The sequence below is a fragment of the Siphateles boraxobius genome, unplaced genomic scaffold (genome assembly GCF_051911475.1).
Source record: "Siphateles boraxobius isolate OS27281-9 unplaced genomic scaffold, OSU_SipBor_1 8, whole genome shotgun sequence".
Lineage (NCBI taxonomy): Eukaryota > Metazoa > Chordata > Actinopteri > Cypriniformes > Leuciscidae > Siphateles > Siphateles boraxobius.
Genome location: NW_027509208.1, coordinates 21,577,317 through 21,603,770, shown reverse-complemented (window position 1 = coordinate 21,603,770; position 26,454 = coordinate 21,577,317). Strand labels below are relative to the sequence as shown.

The 26,454-nt window shown below is 41.4% G+C and overlaps 2 protein-coding genes across 2 annotated transcripts in view; one reads left to right on the top strand and one right to left on the bottom strand.

The window, feature by feature from the left end:
* nid2b (nidogen 2b (osteonidogen)) overlaps positions 1–26,454 on the bottom strand; it is a 64,707-nt gene that overhangs the window by 27,771 nt on the left and 10,482 nt on the right. Inside the window, exons 2-9 of the mRNA XM_077221000.1 lie at positions 22,783–22,834; positions 22,449–22,616; positions 13,549–14,224; positions 13,001–13,303; positions 12,219–12,445; positions 4,703–5,106; positions 4,363–4,608; positions 4,057–4,257 (exon numbers count right to left, since the gene is read on the bottom strand). Coding sequence (XP_077077115.1) covers positions 4,057–4,257; positions 4,363–4,608; positions 4,703–5,106; positions 12,219–12,445; positions 13,001–13,303; positions 13,549–13,818 — 1,651 coding nt within the window. The 5' untranslated portion in view covers positions 13,819–14,224; positions 22,449–22,616; positions 22,783–22,834. The remainder of the gene's footprint in view (positions 1–4,056; positions 4,258–4,362; positions 4,609–4,702; positions 5,107–12,218; positions 12,446–13,000; positions 13,304–13,548; positions 14,225–22,448; positions 22,617–22,782; positions 22,835–26,454) is intronic.
* On the top strand, positions 19,039–24,797 carry ptger2b (prostaglandin E receptor 2b (subtype EP2)). Its single transcript, XM_077221017.1, has 2 exons — positions 19,039–20,007; positions 22,400–24,797. The coding sequence occupies exons 1-2, from the start codon at positions 19,213–19,215 to the stop codon at positions 22,682–22,684; spliced, it is 1,080 nt and encodes a 359-aa protein (XP_077077132.1). The 5' UTR covers positions 19,039–19,212; the 3' UTR covers positions 22,685–24,797.

Sequence of the window (26,454 nt, the reverse complement as noted above, 5' to 3'; positions counted from 1 at the left end):
TGAGGATTACCTTGAGGGCTTCCCCGCCGAGGCAATCTCCACAGGTCCCTCACGCCACTCAAGCACTGCCGCCGTTGGAACTTCCAAAGGAATGTGCTTGGTCCTTATCATGGACGACCAGGCGTGTCCTTTGGGGCCCCACCTGACGATCAGATGTCGATTGCAGCATCAACAAAGGAGCAATTTCTGAAACCTCTGGGTCCCAAGAGGGTACGCTTGGCGGTCGACGACGCTATGCTTTGTCACCCTCAAGCCCCTCTTTCATCGCCAGCGAGCAGCAGTGGCTGTGTTCCGGATGCACTGATGCCTCCGCACACTCACTCTGCCCTTCGACGGAAGCAGGTACGTGTTGCACCACACACTCAGACCACACTCCGGGCCGCTATGCCGTCCGAGTCGGGTCCCTGCATTCCGCCACGCTGCCCCCACCATCGCTGTCTGTGGTGCCGTTGGTCCCGCTTGCGCGGTGTATGGGAGTCTGGCTAGCGCTTCCCAGCCCGTCTCGCTGGCTCATCCGTACTGTCAGACTCGGCTATGCGATTCAGTTCGCCCAGCTCCCCCTGTGTTCAAGGGCATTCTGTTCACCCGTGTTCTGGCGGACAGTGCCCCTGTGCTCAGGGCAGAGATCGCAGTCCTTCTGGCGAAGGACGCGATCGAGTCGGTCCATCCAGCCGATATGAAGACCGGCTTCTACAGCCCGTACTTCATTGTACCCAAGAAATGCGATGGGTTGTGGCCATTCTTGGATCTTCTTGGGTGCTGGCACACGCTGCCTCGCTGACAGACATCTGTAGAGCTGCGGGCTGGGCGACACCTAACACGTTCGCTAGGTTTTATAACCTACGTGTTGAGCCGTTTTTTTCCTGTGTGCTCACTTTAACCAGCCGGTACCACCGAAGTTCACGCTCTAGTGTCGGCTTGCTGCGCCACTCCCTCCACATGGAGCGGATACATGCGCTTCTTTGCTCCAGTCGAGTTCCCCACTCAGACGAACCCTGTAGAGTTCCTCCGCAAACCTTCGGCAGTCAGACGTTTTGGAGCGTCTGACGCCAGGCCTAGTGTTCGTATGCTTGTGTAACTTGGGCTAGGCTGGGTTCCAGATGTGGTGATCCCTGCGGCGATCCCATATGCATATTCTTCCATGATCAGCTCCCTGCGGTGAGCCCGTGTCTTTCCTTTTCCAGAGTCCGCTCTGCCGTCACTGCCCGTTGTTGCCTCCCCCTTCTCAGGCTGGAGCCACCCCAGTGACATTCCATATGTTGCACTGCCCTCCGGCCAGTCCATATGTGTATTCTCCACATGTTACCTCCCTTCTGGCAGGATGTGGCTTCCGCAGCGTCCCTCTCCCCTGGAAAGGCACGCTTTCCCAGTGTTATCCAAGAGTTCCACTGTGTGGGTTATAACGGAACAGCAGTTTGAACTCCCTCTACGCAGGCCTTCCACCCCGGCCAGTTGGGGGTCTGAGAGTCTTGCGTAGGGCGCTGGATGTGGCAGCAACCGCGGCGTTTTCTATGGGATCCCATTACATCGAAGTCACATCGAACGTGATCGACTGAAACGGAATGTCTCGGTTACTAATGTAACCCTCGTTCCCTGAAGGAGGGAATGGGAGACGTGACGTCCCGTCGCCACGGTTGCTGACCATCGCTGTACGGCCGTCTCAATCTCGGCTCCTCAGCGAAAAACAATGAGTGCGTGCACCTGCTTCATGTTTATACCCGCGCTGCGGGGCGCGTGACACTTTTCACGCACGCCAACGTTCATTGGCTTGTTCTGTAGACACCCGAAGTTGATAGGGCTCCCTGAAGTGATCCCATTACGTCCCATTACGTCGCCACGTCGACGTCACGTCTCCCTTTCCCTCCTTCAGGGAACGAGGGTTACATTATTAACCGAGACGTTCAGGGCCATTGCTTAAGTTTGTGCCTATGGTGTCTGGACAACCACTGGACAACAAATGTACTCGTCACTGCCCTGACCTGCGAAAATCAGCCTTTTACATTTCAACCAACCGCTGGGCCGTCTCATTCATCATCAAGCAAGGATACGTGAGAATTGCTTTTAATTTACCTCAGCTAAATAAGATACAGAAATTATACAAACACAACCTACAACTTCCTTGTCTATTGTGACATTTATTTGAACATCTTCTGGTCAGGTATGACAAATATTTAACTTTATGCCTAAAGTTGAAACCAAAATGACTAATGATGAGTAATTGATTTCAGCACACTCCTTGAACAGGCAGCGACTTAAGCGCGTACTGGTTGCATAATGTTTTTTCCTTTTTTTGGAAACGCACAGGGAGAAAACATTTATTGTAATCGCTCACACACCTGTTTTTTTTCCTTTGAATTTCCGTTGAATTTTTTCGTTTTATTTTCTCACAAATGTATGACTTTTGGAAGTGCAATTTGATTACCATATGCTTAATAAAGTTGAATTAGTTAACCCTCTATGTCATTTTTACTCTTCAAAGTGTACACTTGCAGGTGTTGATTATAATTAATTTACTGTTAGGCCCATAATAAATAAGGATACACAATATTTTAAAAGTATATAATTATCTTACATATGACTAATTAAAATTAACCACAAAACATAACATGCTAAATGGGGGATATCTATATCTAGCATATTAAAACATATAATTGTCAGAACGTCGTCTCTCAGTTGCTGAATGTCGCGCAACAACGTTGCTACAGGCCTGTCGCGTCTTACAATTCTACGTTGTTACAATGTTGAAAGCACGTAGACAGCGACGTTGCCATAGCAGAAATGCAACGTGCCACAGACGTTCCCCCAACGCAAATGTGTTTGCTGGGTTGTGACCTGTAGCCATAATAGCCAGCCACGAGGGGGCTCATACCTCCCCCATACCTTTCATAAAAGTGACACTAAAAACTCAAAGTAGCCTACTCTTCAAATACAGTTTCTTCAAACGTGTTTATTATTTTAGGTAGTTATTATCACGATAATCCATGTCCAAGAGTCCATTTCCCTGGATGAGATGGTTTTTATTCGTTATTTGACACTACAAACACACACTGACCTCCTCAAGCTTTTATTTTGGCACTTCCGGTTACAGGCATTTTGAATTTGCATATTAGTTAAATATTCACTTTCACCCGAAACATTTAAATTGAACATTTAGATTTAGATTTAGATTCAACATTTAGATTTAACATTTAGATTTGGATTTAACATTTAGATTTAACATTTAGATTTAGATTTAACATTTAGATTTAACATTTAGATTTAGATTTAACATTTAGATTGAATATTTAGATTTAGATTTAATATTTAGATTTAACATTTAGATTTAGATTTAGATTTATCATATAGATTTAGCATTTAGATTTAACATTTAGAATTTAGGTGGAACATTTAATATTTAGATTTAACTATTTAAAATATCTCTATGTTGACAAATATTGTTGTAAATGTGCTAAAAAGTGACCGTCAAAAATTCATACCAGTTTTTTAAACATTGTTTGAAGATAAATGTGACAAAATGTCGCTGTTATTTTCATTGTGAGCTGCTTTACAAATGGCACCCCATGATGAAATAAATCATAACTAAATCAAAATTTTATTTTATGTTATAATTATGACATCTCATAATTTCACCTTAATGTCATAATTATGATTTTTTATATCATAATTTTGACTTTTTATATCATAATGTCTTAGTATATCATAATTTCACATTTCAGTTTTCTGTTTGTGTGACAATTATGACTTAATATGTTATAATTATGACTTACGTAATTATAATTTTCTTTTCTTTTTTTTTATGTGGCAGATATGGGCTTCAATACTCGCTATTTCTGTGTTGAGTTCCAGACTGGTTTTTAAGTGAACTTAAAGGTTTGGAACTTTTTTTTTTTTTGTGGAGCACAAATAGACAAAGTGATCGGCGATATGGTGTGTAAAACGTATGTTAGTATAAACTTCTTGTTTATTGAACTGTTTGTTTAAAAGCAATATCACACTTTAAATCATGTGGAATTACTGAACCCTAGTCATACCCTCCAAGATTGCTTAAAAAATTACCTGATTGGTTGTATTGGTAGGTCTCTTTATATGGCAGAATATGAACTTTAGCACCATTGGGAATAGTAGGTAAATCTCCATTGATCCTCATGTTAAACGTCAAGTGGTTGAATGAATCCATTCCTTTAGCCTCTTGAATAATGGTAACACGCTGGCCTTGTGGGCTGAAAACCAGTTCTGCCCAATGAAAAAACTCAGCACCTGAAGAAAATATGTTTTTCTTCTTTAGAGTGATATGATAACTGTAAAAATATAATGTAATGAAGCTTCAGATTAGAAAAAAAAAGACAAAACCAACAATAATACCAGTTATGCTGAAGCCATTTGGATGGTTTTGGAGCTCAAGAGCAAACAGCCAGCCAAATATGGAGACCAGCGGGCTCACAACCATCAGAGCCCAACCTGCCTGAGCAGGGACAGGACTGATGGAGATGTACACGCGTCCTTCTCCCACCACAGCAAAGCCATGGATGTCCACATTGTTTAGCTGAGCCTTAGTGTCTCCAACAGAAACACTTCCACTCAGCTTTCCACTTAAAGGCTGAGAAATACCTGTAAAAACAGTCTCATCTTCCACAATTGTATAGATGGTATCATAGTCACAAGAAATGATATGAAAAGAACATACTAAACTACAAAAGCTCACCCATGGGTAAACATTGTCTTCCACTCCCATAGTAACCAGAACGGCAATGACAGCATGGACCAGTTGTGTAGTCTGTGCAGTAACCATCCTGGGAGCAGAATTTCAAGTGCACGCCACACATTTTGGTTCCATTATTTGAACCAGCATGTAGTAGTTCTTGGTTTGGTTTTAATGGCTGTTGAACAAGTGAAGCTGGGGTGTCCATTTGGGCCTCAGAAGTAGATTTATCTGCAGCTGTGTTTGATTCTTCTGTAATGTAGAGATCTTCATCTGTGGTTTTGCACAAGCTAACAAAACCCATAGAATCAGACTTGGAGACTGAAGCAGGAACTACCTTCTGGAATGGGAAGCGGCTGGTTCCGATGTGGAAAATCCACAGTCCATTTAACCCGGTGTTCCCTGCCCTGAGAGTTGCATAGATAATTTACCATAAGGTTCAATTAGTTAACACAGTTGTTAGCATGAGTTAACAATGAACTGTTCTTTTACAGCGTTTATGGTAACACTATACAGTAAGGTATCATTTGTTAACAACTAATGCCTTAACGGGGACCTATTATGTCCTTTTTAAAAGTCTTGATTTTGTTTTTGCCGTCTACTAGAATAGGTTTTCATGCCTGAATGTTAAAAAGTATATATTTTTTACGTTACATTGTTGCAGCACCTCTCTTCCAAGTCTTTCTCTGTTTAGTTCCTGTCTCTATGAAAGCCCTCCCTCTGAAAAGCACAGTGTGCTTGTCACGGTTGGTTAATCCACGATCTTCTCCTTGTCTTGTGCGTGTGTGTATGTGCGTGCTGATTGTTTTGTGTTTGTCAGATCGTTGTTTGGTGCTTTCTCTCATGTTGTTTCCTGTTCCAGTGTTCCTCGTCTGTTCTCTCATCTGCCCTGAGTTGGTGTGCCGCTGGACTTTGTTCCTGATCTATCGCTGAGTTCTCCTCGTCGTACTTCACTCTTCACTCTGGGATTCACCGCACCATTATCTTCACGTGGCACCCAGGATTAGCCCATCGAGGTCCCTGTGTCAAGCTCTCTCATGCTGCCCTTGGCTTCGGGACTGTCTTGTGCTTGTGCTAATCAAGAGATAATTTTTTACTTGCAACTTGCATCCGCGTGTATTTACGTAACAGAACGATCTGACCAACATTATGGATGCAGCAAGTTCCGCCTCTCTGACTGAGTTCATTAACCATAGTATCAACCGGATGGATCAACAGCAGGAGAGTATCTCGGGCACGGAGCGCGCTGTACAGGCGCTCGTGACGCAGATGTCCGAGCTCACCCACCAGTTCCAACTCCTGAGAAATCCCACTGCGCCAACCGCACCGCCAGTTCCCCCCACACCACCGGAGACGAACAGCCGACCTGAGCCACGCCTACCGGTCCCAGAGAGCTACGCTGGTGAGCCGAACTTTTGCAGAGCCTTTCTCACAAGGTGTTCAATGCACTTCTCCCTACAGCCCAGGACCTTTGAAAAGGAGGAAGCCAAGGTGGCGCTTGTACTCACCCTTCTCACGGGTCGAGCGTCTTTATGGGGAACGGCGGTGTGGGAGAACCGAGACCAATACTGCGCCTCGTTCCAGGCCCTCTCCGCAGAAATGAGGAGGGTTTTTGACCGCGCGGTGGCGGGAATGGACGCTGCCAGGCTCCTCGCGGATCTGAGACAGGGTGATCGTTCAGTCGCTGATTACTCCATTGAGTTCTGCACGCTGGCAGCGGAGTGCAACTGGAACGAGGAGGCGCAGTGGGACCTATTCCTGCATGGGCTGGCCGACCGTGTCCAACGTGAGATTTATGTTTTGGATCTTCCCCACAGACTCAATGGACTGATCGACCTAGCCCTGAGGGTGGACACTCGTCTTAACCGCCTGGATCGTTACACTCGTCCTAACCACAGACTCAGGGGCGCTGAGGGTCGATGGACCGGCGAGAGAGACACGGTCGGTCCCGTCGTCGATCACGAGCCCATGCAGGTAGGGAGAGCTCGGCTTCCCGGGAGGAGAGAGAGAGGCGGAGATCACAAGGACTTTGCCTGTACTGTGGAGGGACGGGCCATTTCATACACTCCTGCCCGGTAAAAGAGCAAGCCCGGTAGTAATGAAGAGGCTACTATCGGGTGGGATCTCCGCCGAAAAGTCCTCACCATCCACTCTCCTTCCGGTAAGACTGAGATGGGCAAACCACACACACACACATGTCAAGAACTGTTGGACTCCGGGGCTGAAACTTCAGCTCTCCATTACACCACTTACCCGTCATATCTCTGTTAATGCTCTCAATGGACAGGAACTCCCCAACATATCCCTTACAACCAACCCCATAAGCCTCATCACATCTGGAAACCACACAGAGATCATCCCATTTCTCCTTATGGACTCCCCGTTAGCACCCATAGTTTTAGGTCACCCTTGGCTGGTTCAACACAACCCTAGGGTGGATTTGGGCTTGAACTCCATCTCCACATGGAATGAACATTGTCATGAGTCCTGTCTTGTATCTGCTTGTTCGTCTGTGTCTGGTTCTGTGTTTCAGGAGAAGGCAGCAGATTTATCAAATGTGCCCACAGAGTACCTCGACCAGAAGGAGGTGTTCAGTAAGTCCCGTGCTGCTTCTCTCCCTCCGCATCGTCCCTATGACTGTGCTATAGATTTACTGCCAGGTAAGTCTCAGCCTAAGGGCAAACTTTACTCTCTTTCTGTTCCTGAGAGGGAGGCCATGGAGAAAAATATTTCTGATTCTCTGGCAACTGGGTTCATTCGACCTTCCTCTTCTCCAGAGGGGGCGGGTTCTTTTTTGTGGGGAAGAAGGATGGTTCTCTGCGACCTTGTATTGATTACCGAGAGCTGAACAACATCACGGTAAAGAATACTTATCCTTTGCCATTGATGTCTTCAGCCTTCGAGAGGTTGCAGGGAGCATCGGTCTTCATGAAATTGGATTTATGCAATGCTTATCATTTGGTTCCCATCAGGAAGGGGGATGAATGGAAAACCGCTTTTAACACCCCCAGGGGGCACTTTGAATATTTGGTTATGCCATTTGTGCTGTCCAACTCCCCAGTGGTTTTCCAGGCACTCGTCAAAGACGTGGTCCGAGATATGGTCGACCAATTCATATATGTCCACCTGGATGACATATTGATTTTCTCATCTTCTATCCAGGAACACGTGCAGCACGTCCGACGAGTACTTCAGAGGTTGCTAGAGAATGGCCTTTTTGTCAAGGCGGAGAAATGCGATTTTCATGCACAGTCTGTTTCTTTTCTAGGATACATCGTCTCGTCTGAGGGAATACGTATGGATCCTGACAAGGTTAAGGCTGTGGTTGATTGGCCAAGTCCAGATTCCCGTAAGGCCCTACAGAGGTTTCTGGGTTTCGTCAATTTCTATAGGCGTTTCATTCGCAATTTCAGCCAACTAGCCGCTCCTCTGACTGCCTTGACCTCCCCCAGAACTGCGTTCAGGTGGTCCGATACAGCTGAGGCTGTATTCACCAAACTGAAAAGTTGCTTCATTTCGGCTCCCATCTTGATAGCCCCTGATCCTTCACGTCAGTTCGTGGTGGAGGTCGAGCATCAGAGGTGGGGGTACGCGCAGTTCTTTCCCAACATTCTCCAACAGACGACAACAGACGACAAGATGCATCCATGCGCGTTTCTTTCACACCGTCTATCTCCCGCCGAGAGTAACTATGACATTGGTAACAGAGAGTTGTTGGCAGTCAAGTTAGCGTTAGAGGAGTGGCGTCATTGGTTAGAGGGGTCGGGGGTACCCTTTATCGTCTGGACCGATCATAAGAACTTAGAGTATATCAGAACTGCCAAAAGACTCAACTCCAGGCAGACTCGGTGGGCTCTTTTTTTCGGACGTTTTGCCTTTTCTCTATCGTACCGCCCGGGTTCCAAAAACATCAAACCCGACTCTTTATTACGGATTTTTGACCATTCCGAACGCCCGTCCACTCCCGAGTGCATTTTACCTGAGAATCTATTTGTCTCCAATCTCACATGGGAGATCGAGTCGAAGGTCAAGACGGCCTTAGGAGGGGTAACGCCTCCGCCTGGGGGTCGACCGAGTCGGTTATTTGTACCGGAGGGATTACGGTCCGACGTCATTCGATGGGGGCATTGTTCTAACGTGGCTTGTCATCCAGGGGTTAATCGTACCAGTTTTTTGGTCAAGCAACGATTCTGGTGGCCATTAATGGCTCGCGACATCCGCAATTTTGTTTTGGCTTGCTCGATTTGTGCCACTGGTAAGACTTCCAATCGACCCCCAGATGGGTTACTCCAACCGCTGTCTGTCCCTTCAAGACCCTGGTCCCACATTGCGCTAGATTTTATTACCGCCCTCCCACCCTCCCAGGGCAAGACGGTCGTTTTGACCGTAGTGGACCGGTTCTCGAAGGCAACTCATTTCATCCCCTTGCCTAAATTACCCTCTGCCAGACAGCGGGAGACAGCGGTGACTGTCGTTGACCACGTCATTCGTCTTCATGGCCTCCCGATTGACGTGGTCTCCGACAGAGGGCCCCAGTTCGTGTCCAAATTTTGGCAGGAGTTTTGTAGACTACTGGGAGCGAGTGTCAGCCTGTCCTCCGAGTTTCATCCCCAGAGCAATGGCCAAACCGAGAGAGCCAACCAGGATTTGGAGAGAGTGTTGCGATGTTTGGTATCTAAGAATCCTTCCTCCTGGAGTCAACAACTCTCGATGATTGAGTACGCTCATAACTCGTTACCAGTGTCATCCACGGGCCTATCTCCATTTGAGTGTAGTTTAGGTTACCAGCCACCGATTTTTCCTAGTCTGGAATCCGAAGTCGCGGTCCCCTCCACTCACGCCTTCGTCCAGAGGTGCCACCGCACATGGACCAGAGCCCGTGAGACCCTGCTCCAGGTGGGGGCACGCACCAAGGCTAAGGCCGATCGCCTCCGGTTGAAGCCTCCCGTATACGTCGTCGGTCAAAAAGTGTGGCTTTCTACTAAGAACATTCCTCTCCGCTCCGTTTCCAATAAATTAGCTCGAAAATTCATCGGCCCGTTCGCTGTCACCAAGATTATTAGCCCGGTGACAGTCCGACTCAAACTTCCTCCTGCGTACAGGAGAATTCATCCCGCCTTCCATGTCTCTAAATTAAAGCCCGTATTTCATTCACACGTTAATCCGCCGGTCCCTGTTCCCCCACCGCCGCGACTCGTAGATGGGGAACCTACTTATTCGGTAAACCGTATTCTGGACTCGAGAAGGAGGGGACGCGGATTCCAGTATTTGGTGGACTGGGAAGGTTACGGTCCGGAGGAGAGAAGTTGGGTACCTGCTAGGGACATCCTGGATCACTCCCTTATCGATAATTACAATCGGCAGGTAGGTTCGTCGGGGAACGCCAGGAGGCGTTCCTAGGAGGAGGGGTACTGTCACGGTTGGTTAATCCAAGATCTTCTCCTGGTCTTGTGTGTGTGTATGTGCGTGCTGATTGTTTTGTGTTTGTCAGATCGTTGTTTGGTGCTTTCTCTCATGTTGTTTCCTGTTCCAGTGTTCCTCGTGTGTTCTCTCATCTGCCCTGAGTTGGTGTGCCGCTGGACTTTGTTCCTGATCTGTCGCTGAGTTCTCCTCGTCGTACTTCACTCTTCACTCTGGGATTCACCGCACCATTATCTTCACGTGGCACCCAGGATTAGCCCATCGAGGTCCCTGCGTCACGCTCTCCTGCTGCCCTTGGCTTCTGGACGGTCTTGTGCTTCTGCTAATAAAGAGATCATTTTTTACTTGCAACTTGCATCCGCGTGTATTTACGTAACAGTGCTCTGATTGGTCGGCTGAACCAATGTGTTGCGACTGGTCAACTGTTTCAAGCGTGTTTTGAAAATGTCACGCCGTGGATTTGAGGTGGAAAAACTCTCTTCTGCACCAGCTTGCACTAGCGGTTCTGGTTTATGCTGCGTTCATATGCGTCATATTTACTATAGTTTCAAGATGACAACAGATAACGTTATATTCGGAGCTGTTCACGTCCTCGGACTGGGACTATGCACTTTTATGGCACCACTATCAACACCTAAATTAATCTGCAGCGGTCATGTGTTACAAGTAGGAGCTCTCAGAAAACTCCTACCTTACAAGCTGTAATTACGAGCTCTATGAGGACATGAACGCTATTGTTAAAATCACACAATTATCTGAGGGAGAGCAGAGCCAATTCATAAGAAAACACACACATGCATCCAGTTTTTTTTGCAAAAACGAACTCAGTGAAATAAAAGTCGCCTTCAAGCTCAGAGATTCTCATTTATGTTTTATGGTGCGTGCCCACTGGCGCAGAGCAAGCAGAGCAGAGCGAGTGTTTTCAATTCTTGGCAATGGAAGTTAAGTTTCACGCTCGTGCGGTGCATTGTGGGATTGACAGCAGATATGAGAAAACGTTGAGAGCAGCCAAGAGCATCAAAAGGTTGGGCAGTTCTCGACTTTATGCAAATATCAAGCGAAAAATGTGGTTGGCAGCCATTCGCTTTGAGATTCAGGAAGTGACATCTGTCTTGAGCATTTAAAAATGTGCATGGTTGTGCCAAAGTTTATGACGGATTTAGTGCGTAAATCATACTGTTTACACAGTGGACGCTTATATATATGACATGATAGACATGATATCTTTACTTGAGAACGAAGCAAAGCTTGCCTATTTTCAAATGTTACTCGCATGCATATCTGATGATTATGTTGCCCCTGTGTTGAAAAAAAAAAAACATAGATTAAACACACTTGCTACAGACGCCCCAAAGCAGAGGCGTTATAGCGTTTCCAGTAACACTGATCAGAGTTTTGTTAGTTCCCGGAAGAAAATTCAAGACTACAATAGAGGCGTTTCAGGGAGTTCAGAAACAGTGCGCACTGATATAGAGAACAATTCCCTTTAGAGTGACTTTGTGCTTTATAACTTTGCAGACCTTTTTCATTTTAATAATGTATTAGTAAATGTTGAAATGAACATTAATTAAGATAATTCTGTAGATGTATTTTTCATTGTTAGTTCATGTTAACTGCTTTAAAAGAGTTAACATGTTAAAAATAATAAAAATTAAAGTAAAGCATTTACAACATTTATTGCTCTAGGTTAATGTAATAACTACTATTTTTTACATTTAGTGTAGTAAATGACATAGTGTCCATAATGAAGAAAAGTATACATATGTAGTTTAAAATGACTGTGAAAAAAATTTCAATTTGCAAACATCATATTCGGTAATTTAAAAATATCATAAAGTTTTGGGGAATTGCACATGGCATTTCACAACCTGACTTAACCTTAATTGTCATGTTTAAACAATTCTACTTCAGAAATGTTGTAATTGATTCATAAACTGTAGATGTTTTATCATGTTTTTTGTTTTAGTGTATTATCAGTTTGAATGAATGAACAACAAGCAACAATTAATAAACCTATAATTCAGCATTAAATAAGTAATGTCAATGAATTACCATTCTTGAAATGGATAAAAGAATAAAAAAGGTTTCATACACTCACTTATGGAGGTTATTGGTGGTCTCATCAGAGCAAATCAGTCTGTAGAACAGCTCTTCTGTGGTAGACGTATCACCTCTACTAAAACCAACCTGAAGTTTAGCATGTCCTTTTGACATGTTAGTATAATTGTGACTGATATTTAGCATCTGCTGCTCATCCTCAGGATACAGGAACAAGGCATATGTATCTGATTTATTACCAGCCAACACAACCTGGAAACTGGTTACCTACAAGTCAGAACAGCATAGTCAATATTGATGATAATAGCATTACAAAATCAAAATATTACTTTCTTTGAAACATTTAGGTACAAAGGCGGTAACATTTTATTTTACCGTGTCCGTGTTACACGTTGCATGTAGTTACTGTAGTAATAACTATAAATTATGCGTACTTACATGCAACTAACCTAAACCCCAAATCCTAACCCTAACCCTATAGTAAGTGCATGTAGTTCATTATTATTACACAATACGTAAATACATAATTACACTGTAACATGGACATGTTAAAATAAAGGGTTACACTTTATTTTCAGGTGTCATTACAGTGTAATTGTTTATTTAAGTATTGAGTAATAATAATTAACTACATGTACTTACTATAGGGTTAGGGTAGGATTATGTTTTGGTTGAGGGTTAATTGCATGTAATTATGCATAATTTGCTGTTATTACTACGGTAAGTACATGTTACAAATGTAACAAGGACACTGTAAAATAAAGAGTTGCCAAATAAAGTGTAACCAAAAAGCCATGTTAAAGGAATACAAAAGAATGTTACACAATGTGTAAATGGTGACTGGAGTAGCCTGTCCTCTTCACATGCAACGTTGTCCCATGTGGCGATGACTGTGTGGCTGGACTTAAATGTAGAACCAGTGAAACCACACTGCACCATTTCAGAAGCCCGGTTTAATACATCTAATGACTCCTCCACACGGTAAAACACAGATCCTTTCCCATGTCCCGAACTAATGTCTGTCAGAAAAGGTGCAATGGCTGAGAAGCTCAGAGGAAACATGGTTCTTAAATACTGACTCTCTTCAGGAGGAAGCTGAAGGGACAAGAAGCCATTTGTGGCAACCTGAGGAATGGAGAAGATCCCTGTGTGGTAACTCAAGACTTTTCATATTGTATAATAATTGGATGCATTTTAATATTTTAGCTCATGATTTTGAATGACAACAATAGCAATTCAATTCACTGTTAAACTTCAGACTCCACATGCTCAATAGATCTGGCTGCATATGCAACATTCATGCAAAAATAATGGGGAAATAAAACTTTTTTTTTTTTTAGAATGTAATCGCAACAAATAGTGTGGCTTACATAAAGAACGTTGAACTGCACGTTGTAGAACTGTAATGGCTTTTTAAGCTTCAGGGCTTCAGAGAATTCATCATCACCTTCTTGAAGAACTGAATCCCCTTTAGATAATCCGAAAGGGAAAAGTGCGTCCTTTTGAAGCGCATTCATGAAATAAACATTTGTAAAAAGTAAAGCAAATACCCAGGAGTTCTTCATTTCGAGACAAAGCAGCTTCGATCTGGAAGCACTTGAATATAATTGTCCCAGAAGAAGTTCATGAGATGTGACCATGTGGTGATTTAAAATGAAAGGATGCCTCAACCACAAACCACATAGTTACCAAAATGTCTATGGGAGGGTTTTAGTAGGCGAGTACAAAGCATCATCCAATGCTCATATTGTCAGAATACAGGCACTGAGACAAAGGTAAGTGAATCCAAACACAGTTTTATTTAAAGTGACACAAGTGCAAACGTGAGTATTCAAAGTTCAGGTGCAGATTCGGTGAAGAGCACAACGTGCGGGGCATATTACAGGTGAGCAGGTCCTCTTCAGGTTAGTTGATGTCAAGCAATCACAGTTCATTAATACTTGTCTTTTCTCTTACAGATGCAGTCACGAGCAAGTAAACTCAGCGTGAACACAGGGAACTCAGGTGAATACCGGATCTCGGGAAACATGGATTCAGGCAGGCTTTCTGGAAACGGTGGAACAAGGATACAGAGGTTAGTAATTCACAGGTGAGTATATGTTACTTCGCAGGTACTGGGTGCATCAGAGACTTCGGGAGACGATGAATAATGGTCTGTTCTTGTTGTAAGATTGACCAAGACTGCGGCTGTGGTGAGTGTTTTTATGGAGCTTGCTAATGAGGCTGCTGATTGTGAGCAGGTGCAGGTGATAAAACTCAGGGGAGAGTAATTGCAGGTGCGGCAAAGAGGATTCTGGGGAATGTAGTGCAGAGATAGACGGTGAACCGTGACACATGTGTGGTTGAATAGAACAGAATGGATAAAATAACAAAAGGTGTCTTGCACTCACTTATGGAAAATAGAAAATATATAATAAATATTTTAAAAAATTACTTTAATTTACAGAAATAAGGATAATTAAAATTTTTTTTTATCTAATTCTTGGAACACTTGGAATCCCCTAAAATATTTTTCTGGCTGAAAATAAATGTTGGACAAAAACAAACAAACAAACAAACAAAAAACAAAACAATGGAACTGAAGCTGTTTGGTTACTAACATTCTTCAAAATATCTTCTTCAACAGAGGAAATAAATAGGTTTGGAATGACATGAGGGTGAGTAAATGATGACATTTTTTTTGTTTGTTTTGTTGGTTAACTACCCTTTAAATGTACAAAGCTTTAAAACAATTACAGTTTCATTTAAATAATAAAATAGTGAAACAGTCTTGGAAGTTCACTATGTCCTTTATTTACATAAATTAATAAATATAAATTATACAGTCACTGAAAGACAATATTGTTCTGCAGTTGCATCGGTTACTGCTCTTGAACTCTTAGAATACTCTATGTAGAGCCCATGTAATTGTTTTACGAATGTTCTGGATTTTCTGAAGGAGGAATGCATGTCTTGACTGGTATTTAAGGTGCAAACAACAGGTCGTTGTCAAGGCTCTTGGCTGTCTGAGTGGGTGAGATGGTTGAGTTTGTCTATTGAAATGACATGGACTTGGCAAGGGGTGGAACTTGCCTTGGATGAACAGCTACTTTGTTTTCAATCATTTTTGCTTTCATCTGGACAGAAATGTCTTCCAGAAATGCTGTGAAACCTGTTTGTCAGAGGGTAGAAGTAGAGATTTAACCGAGTATCATCTGCATTTGAATGATAAAGAAAGCCATTAGATTTGATAACTTTGCTTGTGATTCAGTGTAAAGGGAGATTAAAAATGGTCCTAGTACTGATCTCTGTGGAACTCTAGTTGATGTGATTTTAATGTCAATATACCATGAGTGCTCTATGAGCACACTTTGCTCCATTAATGATGTCATAATGCAAGTTATACAGTGGTTCCCATTTCTATTCTTTTTTTATTTTTTTTTATTTTTACTTATTTTTAATACAATAATGTTTAAAACATTTTAAGCAGGAGGACTGTTGATGATATTATCTGTTTTGTTTTGACATACAAAATGTAAAAGTTGTCCTCACCTCCACATGTCTTAACTTTACTTGTGTGCAATGAGAAATGATGTCTCTTCTAAAACTCGTGTGCATCTTAAATATTCCCCACTGGGAGGTGTCATGATGCAGTACAGATGGTAAACTAAGATTTTATACCCATTAACTTTACATAACTTCAAACAATGCATGTCATTTGCAAATAAATAACATGTAATGCCATTTTATTTTAAAGGGAAACTAAAGCCTAAAACAACTTTTTTTAGTTAATGATCGGTAAGACTGAGGCTTTATTAGTGATGTTCATCGATTCGAGTACATTTTTTGACATTTGGGTATAACGTGTTTTAATTCTACAATATATGGTGTAAAAACGTCTGAGTGCTGCCCTCTTCAGGTCGAACGGTGGCTAATGCAGTTGAATTTTCCTATTGCAAGTTGTTTCCCTGGTGACGTAAGCAGGCACCAGCTCACCACACACTTGGTACGAGCTCACCACGCCCTTGTTACGAGCTCACCACACCCATGGCATAGGCTCAGCCCTTGGTATAAAAAACATCTTGTTTTCAAAACCACTGTAGTGAGTCAGGAGTTGGAATTGTGAGTATTGAAAACGATCAGGATAAGGTATTTTAGCATCTATTTAGCATAGCATTTATATAGCTATTTATATTATTTTGTGAGGCCTATTGTTAATTAACATAGTTGTTAGTGTAGTATTGTTAGAAGCATAGTTAGTTAGTAGCAAAGTATTGCATCAGTTAGGATAGCTTCAAGTTAGCATAGATTTTTAGCATTAGCTTTATCTGTATTTAGTACAGTGGTTAGGATGGGACGTTAGGTGTAGTGTTGCTGGTTGCAACAGCACTGCTGGACTGCATAGCTTTCCGGCAGACTTGGATATTAGGCACCAGTGGTTGCATGCACTTAGCCAGGAAGACCGTGAGTTCCCCCCTAGAGCTGGAGTGTTACACCTGCATTTTACGCGGGATTTCTTCTCCAACGCAATGGAGGTGGAAATGGGCTTCTCCAAACAGCTTGCACTGAAAAGCGACGCAGTGCCAAACGCTGGTCCTCCTGCATGGACTCCACCACCTCAGAGGCGACTTGATGTGAGTGAGCATATGTTTTTAATCACAATTTATGTTCCTTCCTATTAGGCTAAAGTTAACCCTCTGGGGTCGACAAATGCGCCAGCGCGTTTTGCTGGATTTTTTCACATAGCAGCAAAATAGACTTAATTTGGTCATACAGACTTAAGAAATACGAAGAAAAATATGTCTACTTTTTTATGTGTTCACTTACAATCGAAACAAAACAAAATAAACAGGGTATTCTTCCTGCCTCTCCTTCTCCGTGAACTTTTTTTCTGGAGCACGTCTCTAAACTTAAACAAAACTCAGCTAATACTAGTCACACAGGCATAAGCAATATATCTTTATAAACATTTAAGTCTCTGCTATTAAATTATCTAATTCAAAACAAAAACTAGTGTTCTCTGTTTGTGTAATCTGTATGAAAAGATAGAGATGTCAGTAGTTTTCATGGCAACTCATTATCTGCTAATGTGAACATGCCTACAGAGAGGCGGGTCTCAGGTGCACGTCCCCCCGTCCTCGGTTCGTTCCCTCTATCTCCGCTGGGCTCTGCCCACTTTTCCATTTCCATTTTACATATATGGAGAGGTTAGGAGTCAGGGTGGGTGGAGTCAGGCTCTGACCAGGGGTTGAGTTACCCTTTAAGTGCTATTTATAAACTGATTTAAAATTACAGTTTATCTCGATTGCAAACACACTATAACTGACTCAGGCCCAATTTCCCAAACCATTTGTGGTGAGCTGGACGAGGCCGAGGGCCGTGAGAGAATGGCGCGAGGCCGGTGGCGTGATTACTAATGAGGGACACCGGTCTCATATCGCTCACAGAGGAGCGGAAGCATAAAAGGAGGAGCGACGGTCGTGAAGGTCGAGAGAGATCTTGTGAAAATCAGTGAAAGTATTTACTCATACAGGTATAACTAATCTTTAGACCAAGTCTGCAAAACAGTAGGCACATTATGTGTTATGTTGGGAGTGTTTTATTTATTTAACAAGAAGTTCAATTTCACACCAGAGCTTGAAACGATAACCTCTTTACTCTTTTGTGTCACTCACACTCATAATGCCTGCGCACACGTAAACCCGTAACCTTGGCTACCCTGGAAACCTTGAATTAGATGGTGGGGTGGGCTCACTAGGGCGTGCAGGTAGAATATCCGGGGGGGGGGGGGGGGGGGGGTGATTGTAACGTGTGCGAGGCATGTGATTGTAACGTGCGCGAGGGGTGGCGTGTGCACGACCTGTGATTGACAGTCAGATCTCACACCCCCCTGCGCTGATTGGACCCGATGATCCGGGACAGGTGGATTTTTCCAAAACAAATAACACGTGCCCAGGTGGAGTTAGAAGCTCTGTTTTTTTTTCTAAAACCACTTTATTTATGTTGTTCTGTCGGATTATAGTGTCAATTTCACTGAATATGATCAAAAAAATTTTGCCGACGGCAGCTTTAAGTGCTCACAGAAGACTTCAGTAGGCTACTGTTACAGTACTTTTTTTTGCATTTCTTTTGTCAAGGTTGTCCCTCTCAAAGTCAGTACTGTGATTTCACAAAGTCCCAAATTATTTATCTAAAAAACTTGGAACTGTTTGGTAGCAGTGTTTTGAATCAATCCCACCAGTGTGTAACAAACATGATGTCTGTGTTTTGACATGTGTTTTGGTGGTGGTTGAGGAGATTCCCCCCTCTATGTAAAGCGCTTTGAGTGCCAAGAAAAGCAAAAAAATAAATGTAATTAATTATTATTATTATTATTCATTATTTTGACAGTTTGTATGTTGTGTCTAAAGGCAAAGTTTGAATAAGGATTCAAAAGTTAGCTGTTTGTAGCGTTTTTAAAATTGTGTGTGGAGATTTGAGAAAATAGTGAGTAGTTCCCAGAATTGTGTCTAAACAATTGAGAACAAACTGTAATAGGCCTATATGATATTATTGTATAGCCTATCTAGGCTAATTTATTGTTTGCTATAGATATTTATGAATATTTTAATTTAATAATTTATAAATAATTTAGCTATTTATTTAACATACTGAATTATAATTATCTATATATAGAATGAAAACTTATAGCATTAAGCATACTGCACTTCAGGAGGCTACCTATAGCATTTAAAAAAATCCAAATCATATTTTAAATCATTTGATCGCATTTAAAAATCTACCTGACTAATAGCCTACTACGTTTGCTGTAGTGAGACATTAGCTGTTGACATCAGAGCATGCTCTGCTGAAACTCCTCCTCACTCTCAGGTTACGCTCGTTGTTCCTCTCGTTTGAAAAGCATGGGCTGTGCCGTGCGTAAAAGTTTGGCTCCACTATAAGTATGAAGCCTAATTCTTCTCTGCTATGATACATCCTTTTCCTCAAATACACTTCAACCAGCACACAATTACGCCAGGGTGGATAATACAGAAGAAGAAGAAAAAAACGTTTTTATGGCATTAGACCCGAAAAACGTCAGTTGCCAGGAGAGCCTCGATGTCTCCGAAGGATCTCCCACAATATCTGCGATCATGTTTTCCACCGGTGTCCTTGGGAATGTGGTCGCATTAATTCTCTTGGAAATACGGCGGAGGAAACAACCAGCATCTTTGTTCCAAGTGCTCGTCACATCTTTGGTCATCACAGATTTGCTGGGAACTTTCTCCGTCAGTCCTCTGGTTTTAACTGCGTACTTGAGGAAGCAGTCTTTGCTCGGGATGAGTGAAAACCGATTCGTTTGTGGGCACTTTGCGTATGCGATGACATTTTTCAGCATGGTAACTCTCGCAATTCTTCTTTCCATGGCTGTGGAGCGCTGGCTCTCCTTAGGGCATCCTTATTTTTACGAGAAGCGCTTGAGTAAACGCTGCGGGTACATCACCATAGCTCTCATTTACTTGCTTTGCGCTCTTTTCTGTGTCACACCTTTCTTCGGTTTTGGGAAGTATGTTCAGTACTGTCCGGGTACGTGGTGCTTCATTGAAATGAACCCAACAGAGGCCAAGCATAAAGTGTTCAATATCATCTACGCGACTTGCTTGCTCGTGATGATTGTATGTACGGTTTTGTGCAACGTGTCCGTCCTCTATAATCTTTCACAAATGTACCGAAGACGCAAGGCGCACCAGAGCTCTATCCGACGGCAGAAAGGTCACAAGAGGCATCGGTCCATCGCGAAGGAGGTAGAACATCTGGTGCTGCTCGGGTTCATGACAATAGGATTCGTCATATGCTCTCTTCCTCTTGTGGTAAGGCAGTTTACTGACTTGACAAACACTCTTTAAATGTTTCGCCTACACTTTTTCTTATGAGAAGGGTGTTCAATTTTCAAATTGCAGGCTGTAATTTTATGTTAATAGTCCGTACAATATGTTTACATTTTTCAATTATACATGAATTTATCAAATAACGACATATAGAATATTTTTCCAATTACAAGCCAATGAATTTCACCACTGAATACAAAATAAAAAGTAGGCTATTTGCGATTTATTTTTATCTCACAATTGTGACTTTTTCACATCTCTCATTTCTTATCGAGTTATAAAGTCTAAATTGTGAGATACAAATTCACAATTGTGAGAACATGTCAGAATAGCAAGTTTCTATCTCACAATTCTGGCTTTATACGTACTTGCAATTGTAAGTTAGTCTTATCTAGCTATAGCTAATATATTAACTATATATTAGCTTATATAGCTAATTTAAATACTGATTAGTGTCTATTTCAGTTTTCGTTTTAATAAAACAAGTGGGTATTCTCAAGGGTGTAACTTTGGTTTGAAAAGTGTGTGTGTGTTTGTGTGTGTGTGTGTGTGGGGGGGGGGGGGGGGTGATTTCCCCCACAAAATGGGGGAATTTTCTTTTCCGATTTGAATCCCATTTCCTGCATTGTCATACATTTAGGGACTATGGTGATACAAAATCCAGAAAATAATTAAGTTGATTATAGTGATAAATTCTGCCAAAAATAAAAGTAGGCTATATGTAAAACAAAAGACTTCTTACTTTTTTGTTGTTTAATATAGGGGCCGATTGACAAGACTTGATAAAGTTAAAATGTTCATCATTAATGATTTGTGTGTAAATAAAATTGAAATTATGTGAGACCCAATTTCCACTGTAATGTAAAAACAATATAAAGACAGTATATTTTATGAATGAAGGTCAGTATCACTGATATTTATAGCTACTGATGTCTTGATGAAAACGATTCCCCCCCCCCCCCCCCCCCTCAAATTTGAAACATTTATTAGGCCTCAAAAATATAACAACTTTTAATTTAAGTGGACTTTAAACAATCCTCACATAAACCCATAATAAATGTCATATTTACCTGTGCCCTTTCTGTCTATAAACCATCTGTACGAAATATACAGAAATTGAATAAGGTTATCAAATAGTCTGCACTGCATAAATTATAAATTAAATACAGATTTTTCCTTATTAAAGCTACAAACGTTCTTTAGACAAGATCAGCGAGTAATTTGCTCTGTTCGACTTTGTTAATAGTTAACTTAACTGATAGACAGAATTGGCTGCTGTCCCTTTAAGATCTGTCGAAGATGACAAGATCTTACGCATTTCATTTTCTCATTTACTCTTGACGTTCATTTAAGATTTTATTTAACTCGTTTAAGACTGTTCTTGTGAGGATACAATTGACAAAACGGACATATTGGCATAAATGTGTGTGTGTGTGTGTGTGTGTGTGTGTGTGTGTGTGTGTGTGTGTGTGTGTGTGTGTGTGTGTGTGTGTGTGTGTGTGTTGTGTGTGTGTGTGTGTGTTGTGTGTGTGTGTGTGTGTGTGTGTGTGTGTGTGTGTGTGTGTGTGTGTGTGTGTGTGTGTGTTATTATTCAAGCGCGAAAGAGAACTGGATTCTGGCGCGCTGTCTGTGAATGTCCTGACGCACACGACGCACAGACAGCGCGCCAGAATCCAGTTCTCTTTCGCGCTTAGGGGACGACATGTTACTAGTACCATTTGAACTAATATAGCCTACTAATTATAGTCATTCAGAATAGTCACTAGGCCTACTAGACAAATAATCCCAATTGCCAATAGAATGCATTGGCAGGTGTGTGCAATATGTTAACAAAAAAAGTTAGTTGTCTCTATTGAGTTAGTGACTAGCAGTTTGAAGTTAATAAATACTAGTACTAGTGACCCAATGAATACACACTAGTCACTATAGGAATATGAACTACTAGGCTATGTAATGAAAAGGTACAAGTGAATGAATCGTTTTTAAGAAACTAAAAAAGAAACTTGTAATTTGAATTACTTAGTAGTGACTTAAAAGTAGGTAACCTACTACTACATAAAATTTGAACTAGTTATAATTTAAATGAATACATATTTGAACTGCTTGCCATATAAAGTGGCCCTAAAATTGATTTAACTAAATATTGAAACAAGCAGCATTTGGTATCAGGACAGACACATCAGAATAAAATGTTTGTTATGTTTTCCCGTATGAAGTATAAACACTGTTCAAAATGTATCCGCCAAATTCTTACACAGTAACATGAACAATGTAATGGAAAAGTATGAGAATGTTTTTATGCTGATGCTTTTGCTGTTTTGTTTTACTGTTTATGCACAGCATAAAGTTTAACATTATGTTCTTGTTTTCATAGATTCAACTGTACATTTCCTGCCGAGGAGGTGAAAAAAATGTTCTCCTACCCCTTCTTTTTGTATCGGTCAACCCCATCATACACCCCTGGGTCTTCATCATCCTCAGTCCCCCGGTACCTCGCCTGCTCTGGGACAAGATGTGCAAGACCATAAAGTCCAAACCCACACAGGAGAAGGTCCGCAGCATTCATCCAGTCCTGTATCAGAAAAGCCCTCCTGGAGATTTAGAAGGAGGCAGTTTGCTGAAAGTTTACACGGGAATTCCAGGAACTGCTGGCTCCTGATTTCTAAAACTTCCCTGTGTTTGTGGGAATGACTATGGAGTGATTGCTCACCCATATTAGGAAAATAACGGATGGAGAAGTTTCGGGTCACTGGATACCTGAACAGATGGATCTGAGACTTCAGGGTGAAGGAGCTGGGTGGTGTTGCACCTGTCATGGAGAATATAAAATATTATAATTTTTTAGCAAATTACATCTATTTATTGTCATTTATTTATGGAGAGAAAAACATTTTTTGTTGATTTAAATGGAGAGTCGTGCTTCCTGTTTCAACTGTATGCATGGGGGCTGCGGTTATCTTTCTTTGTTTTGACTTCATGCTTAAACAGGTTTGCTTTCTACATTCCGTTACAAATATATACACGACTGAATCATGTCACAGCAAGTCATTTCATTGTGAAAACGTTCTGTGACTGATGACAGTTATTTGGAGGGGAGTTGAAGCACTTTAAACTGAGGAAATACAAGTTAATGCATCAAGGAACTGTTTTGGATCAGTGATGTTCAGAGGTATTCACTTATATGTTTAAAACTCCTGGAACTCAAATGCTAATATGTGTTAATTCTGCCATGATTTACTCACCCTCATGTTGTTCCAAAACTTCTATGTAACAAAAGATATTTTGAGAAACGTCTGTTTTTTGTTCATACAATGGAAGCCACTGCGCTTCAATGTTGTTCAACGTTCTTCAAATATTTTCTTTTGTGTTCTGCAGAAGACAGGTTTGTAATGACGAGGTTGAGAAAATGATGACAGAGTTTTCAGTTTTAGATGGACAATCCCTTTAAGAGCGTCCTAGCGATCCTCTTAAAGGGAAAAAGTTTAATTCCACATAAGTTGTAGGCATATTTTGTTCCATGTCTCAAGAATAAGTGGATAAACTTAGCTGTAAAAAGCTGTAATGTTTATCAGAAGGATCACTGGACATGTTCATTCTGTGCCTTGAGCAACACCTTTTCACCCTTTATAACCTTTCATCTGATAAATTTACAACCATGACTCAAAGTCAAGTCTAGCAGCCTTGAGAGACAGTTTTTATTTGAGCTCCTCAGACATGACCATTCCCAATATCACTTAACAAATTTAGGACATCATGTTACAAATAGTAATTCTTTCCATCAGCTCACTCCCTCAATTTGTTTTGGTTTTACAGCCCCCACAAATGCTGAACTTAGTATTCTTAGTAACTCATAAAATATGACAGAAATGTCCTTTGGAAAAGAATTTCCTTGTTTATAAGAATTGATTCCAATAAAGTGACAGTGTGGTCTCTGTTACAGGAACTGTTAGAGATGTTATTTCTTTGATAAAGTCAAAGTATTCCGAAATTAGTGTTTTATTTGTCTAGCTTTTGTGGCAATTTGTCACAGATGGATTATGGGCACCTGATCTAAAGAGATTATCTGTTCTGTGTATTTTCTTTTGTTGAATTGGTGCTGGTTTATACACCCTTCACTGTAGGATAAAGCACACACTTTGATCCCAAGATCCTGGAACTTTTTAAAATGGATCCTCATTTTGAGCAGAGATGTATAAATATCTTTAACAAATAATACTTTTCTTTATTTTGTGGGTTATTCACTTGTGCATCCAAGCAGGAGCCATCTTTGCAAAACAGTCTCAACCAGTCGAACCACGAACGCCGTGCTACGTGAGCTGAACTGTGACTATCGACCGCACGTAGCACAGCGTTCGTGGTTTGACTGGTCGAGACTGTTTTCCAAAGATGGCTCCTGCCTGTATACGCGAAGTGTACTGTCTTTATAAAGTATCTTCTTATTAAATTGTCTGTACACTTACAAAGTTCTCAATGCTTCGGTTTGCAGGTAGGGACCCTCATTTATGTTACAGTGTTAGTGTGGGGCTATTTTGAGCCTTGTTAGTGGTATTAACTAGCGATTTTTATTTTTACTTATTCCATGCCCCATACACTAGCATTATAAGCTAATCTGTGGTTAAACTAAAACCAAGGTTAAAACTGGGTACATTCGATTATCATGAAAACGCATCCCAGAGAACGGTCGACTCGGTACCCATGTTTTATTTAGCTCCAGGTTCATTTTTGGCCGGAATTGTCCTTTAACAAATTACAAAAATAAAAAAATAAAAACAGCTGACACGTGTGCTGTGATGCTGATGTAGGGAATACAGGTTCGAAACTGGGTTGCATCATTTCCTTCTAGGTTCTTGCTTTGCTGTCCTTTCAAAAACAAATTACGCATAAAAACTGCACATACAAATTCAAATGCTGTCCTTTCAAGTCACCAACTTTGGTGAAATATTCCCAATCCTTCAAAAATGTTTCCACACTGCTGATACGAAATGAAGTTTTATGTAACAAAGTTCGGGAGGAGGACGTTCAATCAGCACAAGAGGAAGCAGGTATAAATATAGCATTCCCTTAGCTCCATTCCCATGACAGTTTCACAGCATCCCTCCACCACCCCATCACCTCACTCTTGGCTGGTTTTCTATCCCAGTAAAGGGGGGATTACTCTGTGTTCGGGCCAAATTCCGAGCTCGGAGCCCTCTCCCGGACAGCACACCAAATACGCGTAAATTACTACATCTGATTTCATGTACATGTGAATTCGTGAAAGTCCTGAAAACAAGGTAAAAAAAAAGAATGGAGAAACCAAATGTCTTTTAAGAAAAAAAGAATAACAACAGCCAAACTATGTCTTATCTCGCTAATTAAAAGTACTACATCCCCATGCAAGGGTATAAGTCCACCACAGATCCACTGACGCAGGGTGTCCCACAGGGCTCAGTTTTTGGTCCGTTACTTTTTATCATCTACATGCAGCCACTTGGTGATGGCATACGCAGATAAGACTTTATTTTCATTGGTATACTGATGACATCCACATCTATCTTACCACATCTTCTGATATTTAATATCACTGCATGTTTAAGACAAAAATCAAACACCGGATGTCCCTGAACTTCCTCAAACTAATTGACAGCAAAACCGAAATAATGCTGATCGGTTTCAGCAGACCTGCAAGTAGAATGTACCTGTCCTTTGACATACATAGATGGGGTTCTTATAAAACCTCCACCCCTGAACGTAAACTTGGTGTTTTTAATTTATTTCTATTTTTTCTTTGTTTCTCATATTGCTTTAGTTGTTAAAAAAATCTTTTTATCACCTGTGTAATATCGCATGTCTCCGCTCCTCCCTCAATCTGGCTGATACAGAAACCCATGTTGTTCATGCACAGTGGAAAGGCGCTATACAAATTAAACTTTTTTCTTCTTTTATAGAGGAGAATTTTAACAAACACACCGATGCATATTCTTCATTCATCATTTTGTAGTCAATTCAAGTATAGTCACCTTACAGCACTTTTTACTATACAGAATGTTTCAAGAAAAAAGTAATTGTCTAGCCTAGCTTAGTTTAATTGATTCATTTCTGGTGTAAAATCATTAGTTATTAACTTAGGGGCCGCTTACATGACAGTTTTCAACTGAAAACAGAAAACTTTTTAATGCATTCTGGTTGTTCATTTACAAACTTTGAAGTAGTTTTCAAAGTGCAAGATTTTGAAAGCGATACCGTTATCATCTCTGTGTAAACTTCAAAATGCCAACCTGTGTGGGTTTTTGACCACCATTTTTTGAAGAAAAAGTAGGCTACATTGCCATCTTTCTCCGAACAAATTACTAGATAACTCATGGATCAATTATCTGAAATTGAGATTTATAATTTTTTGAAATTGAGATTTATGCTGTATAAATAAGCTTTCCATGGATGAATGGTTTG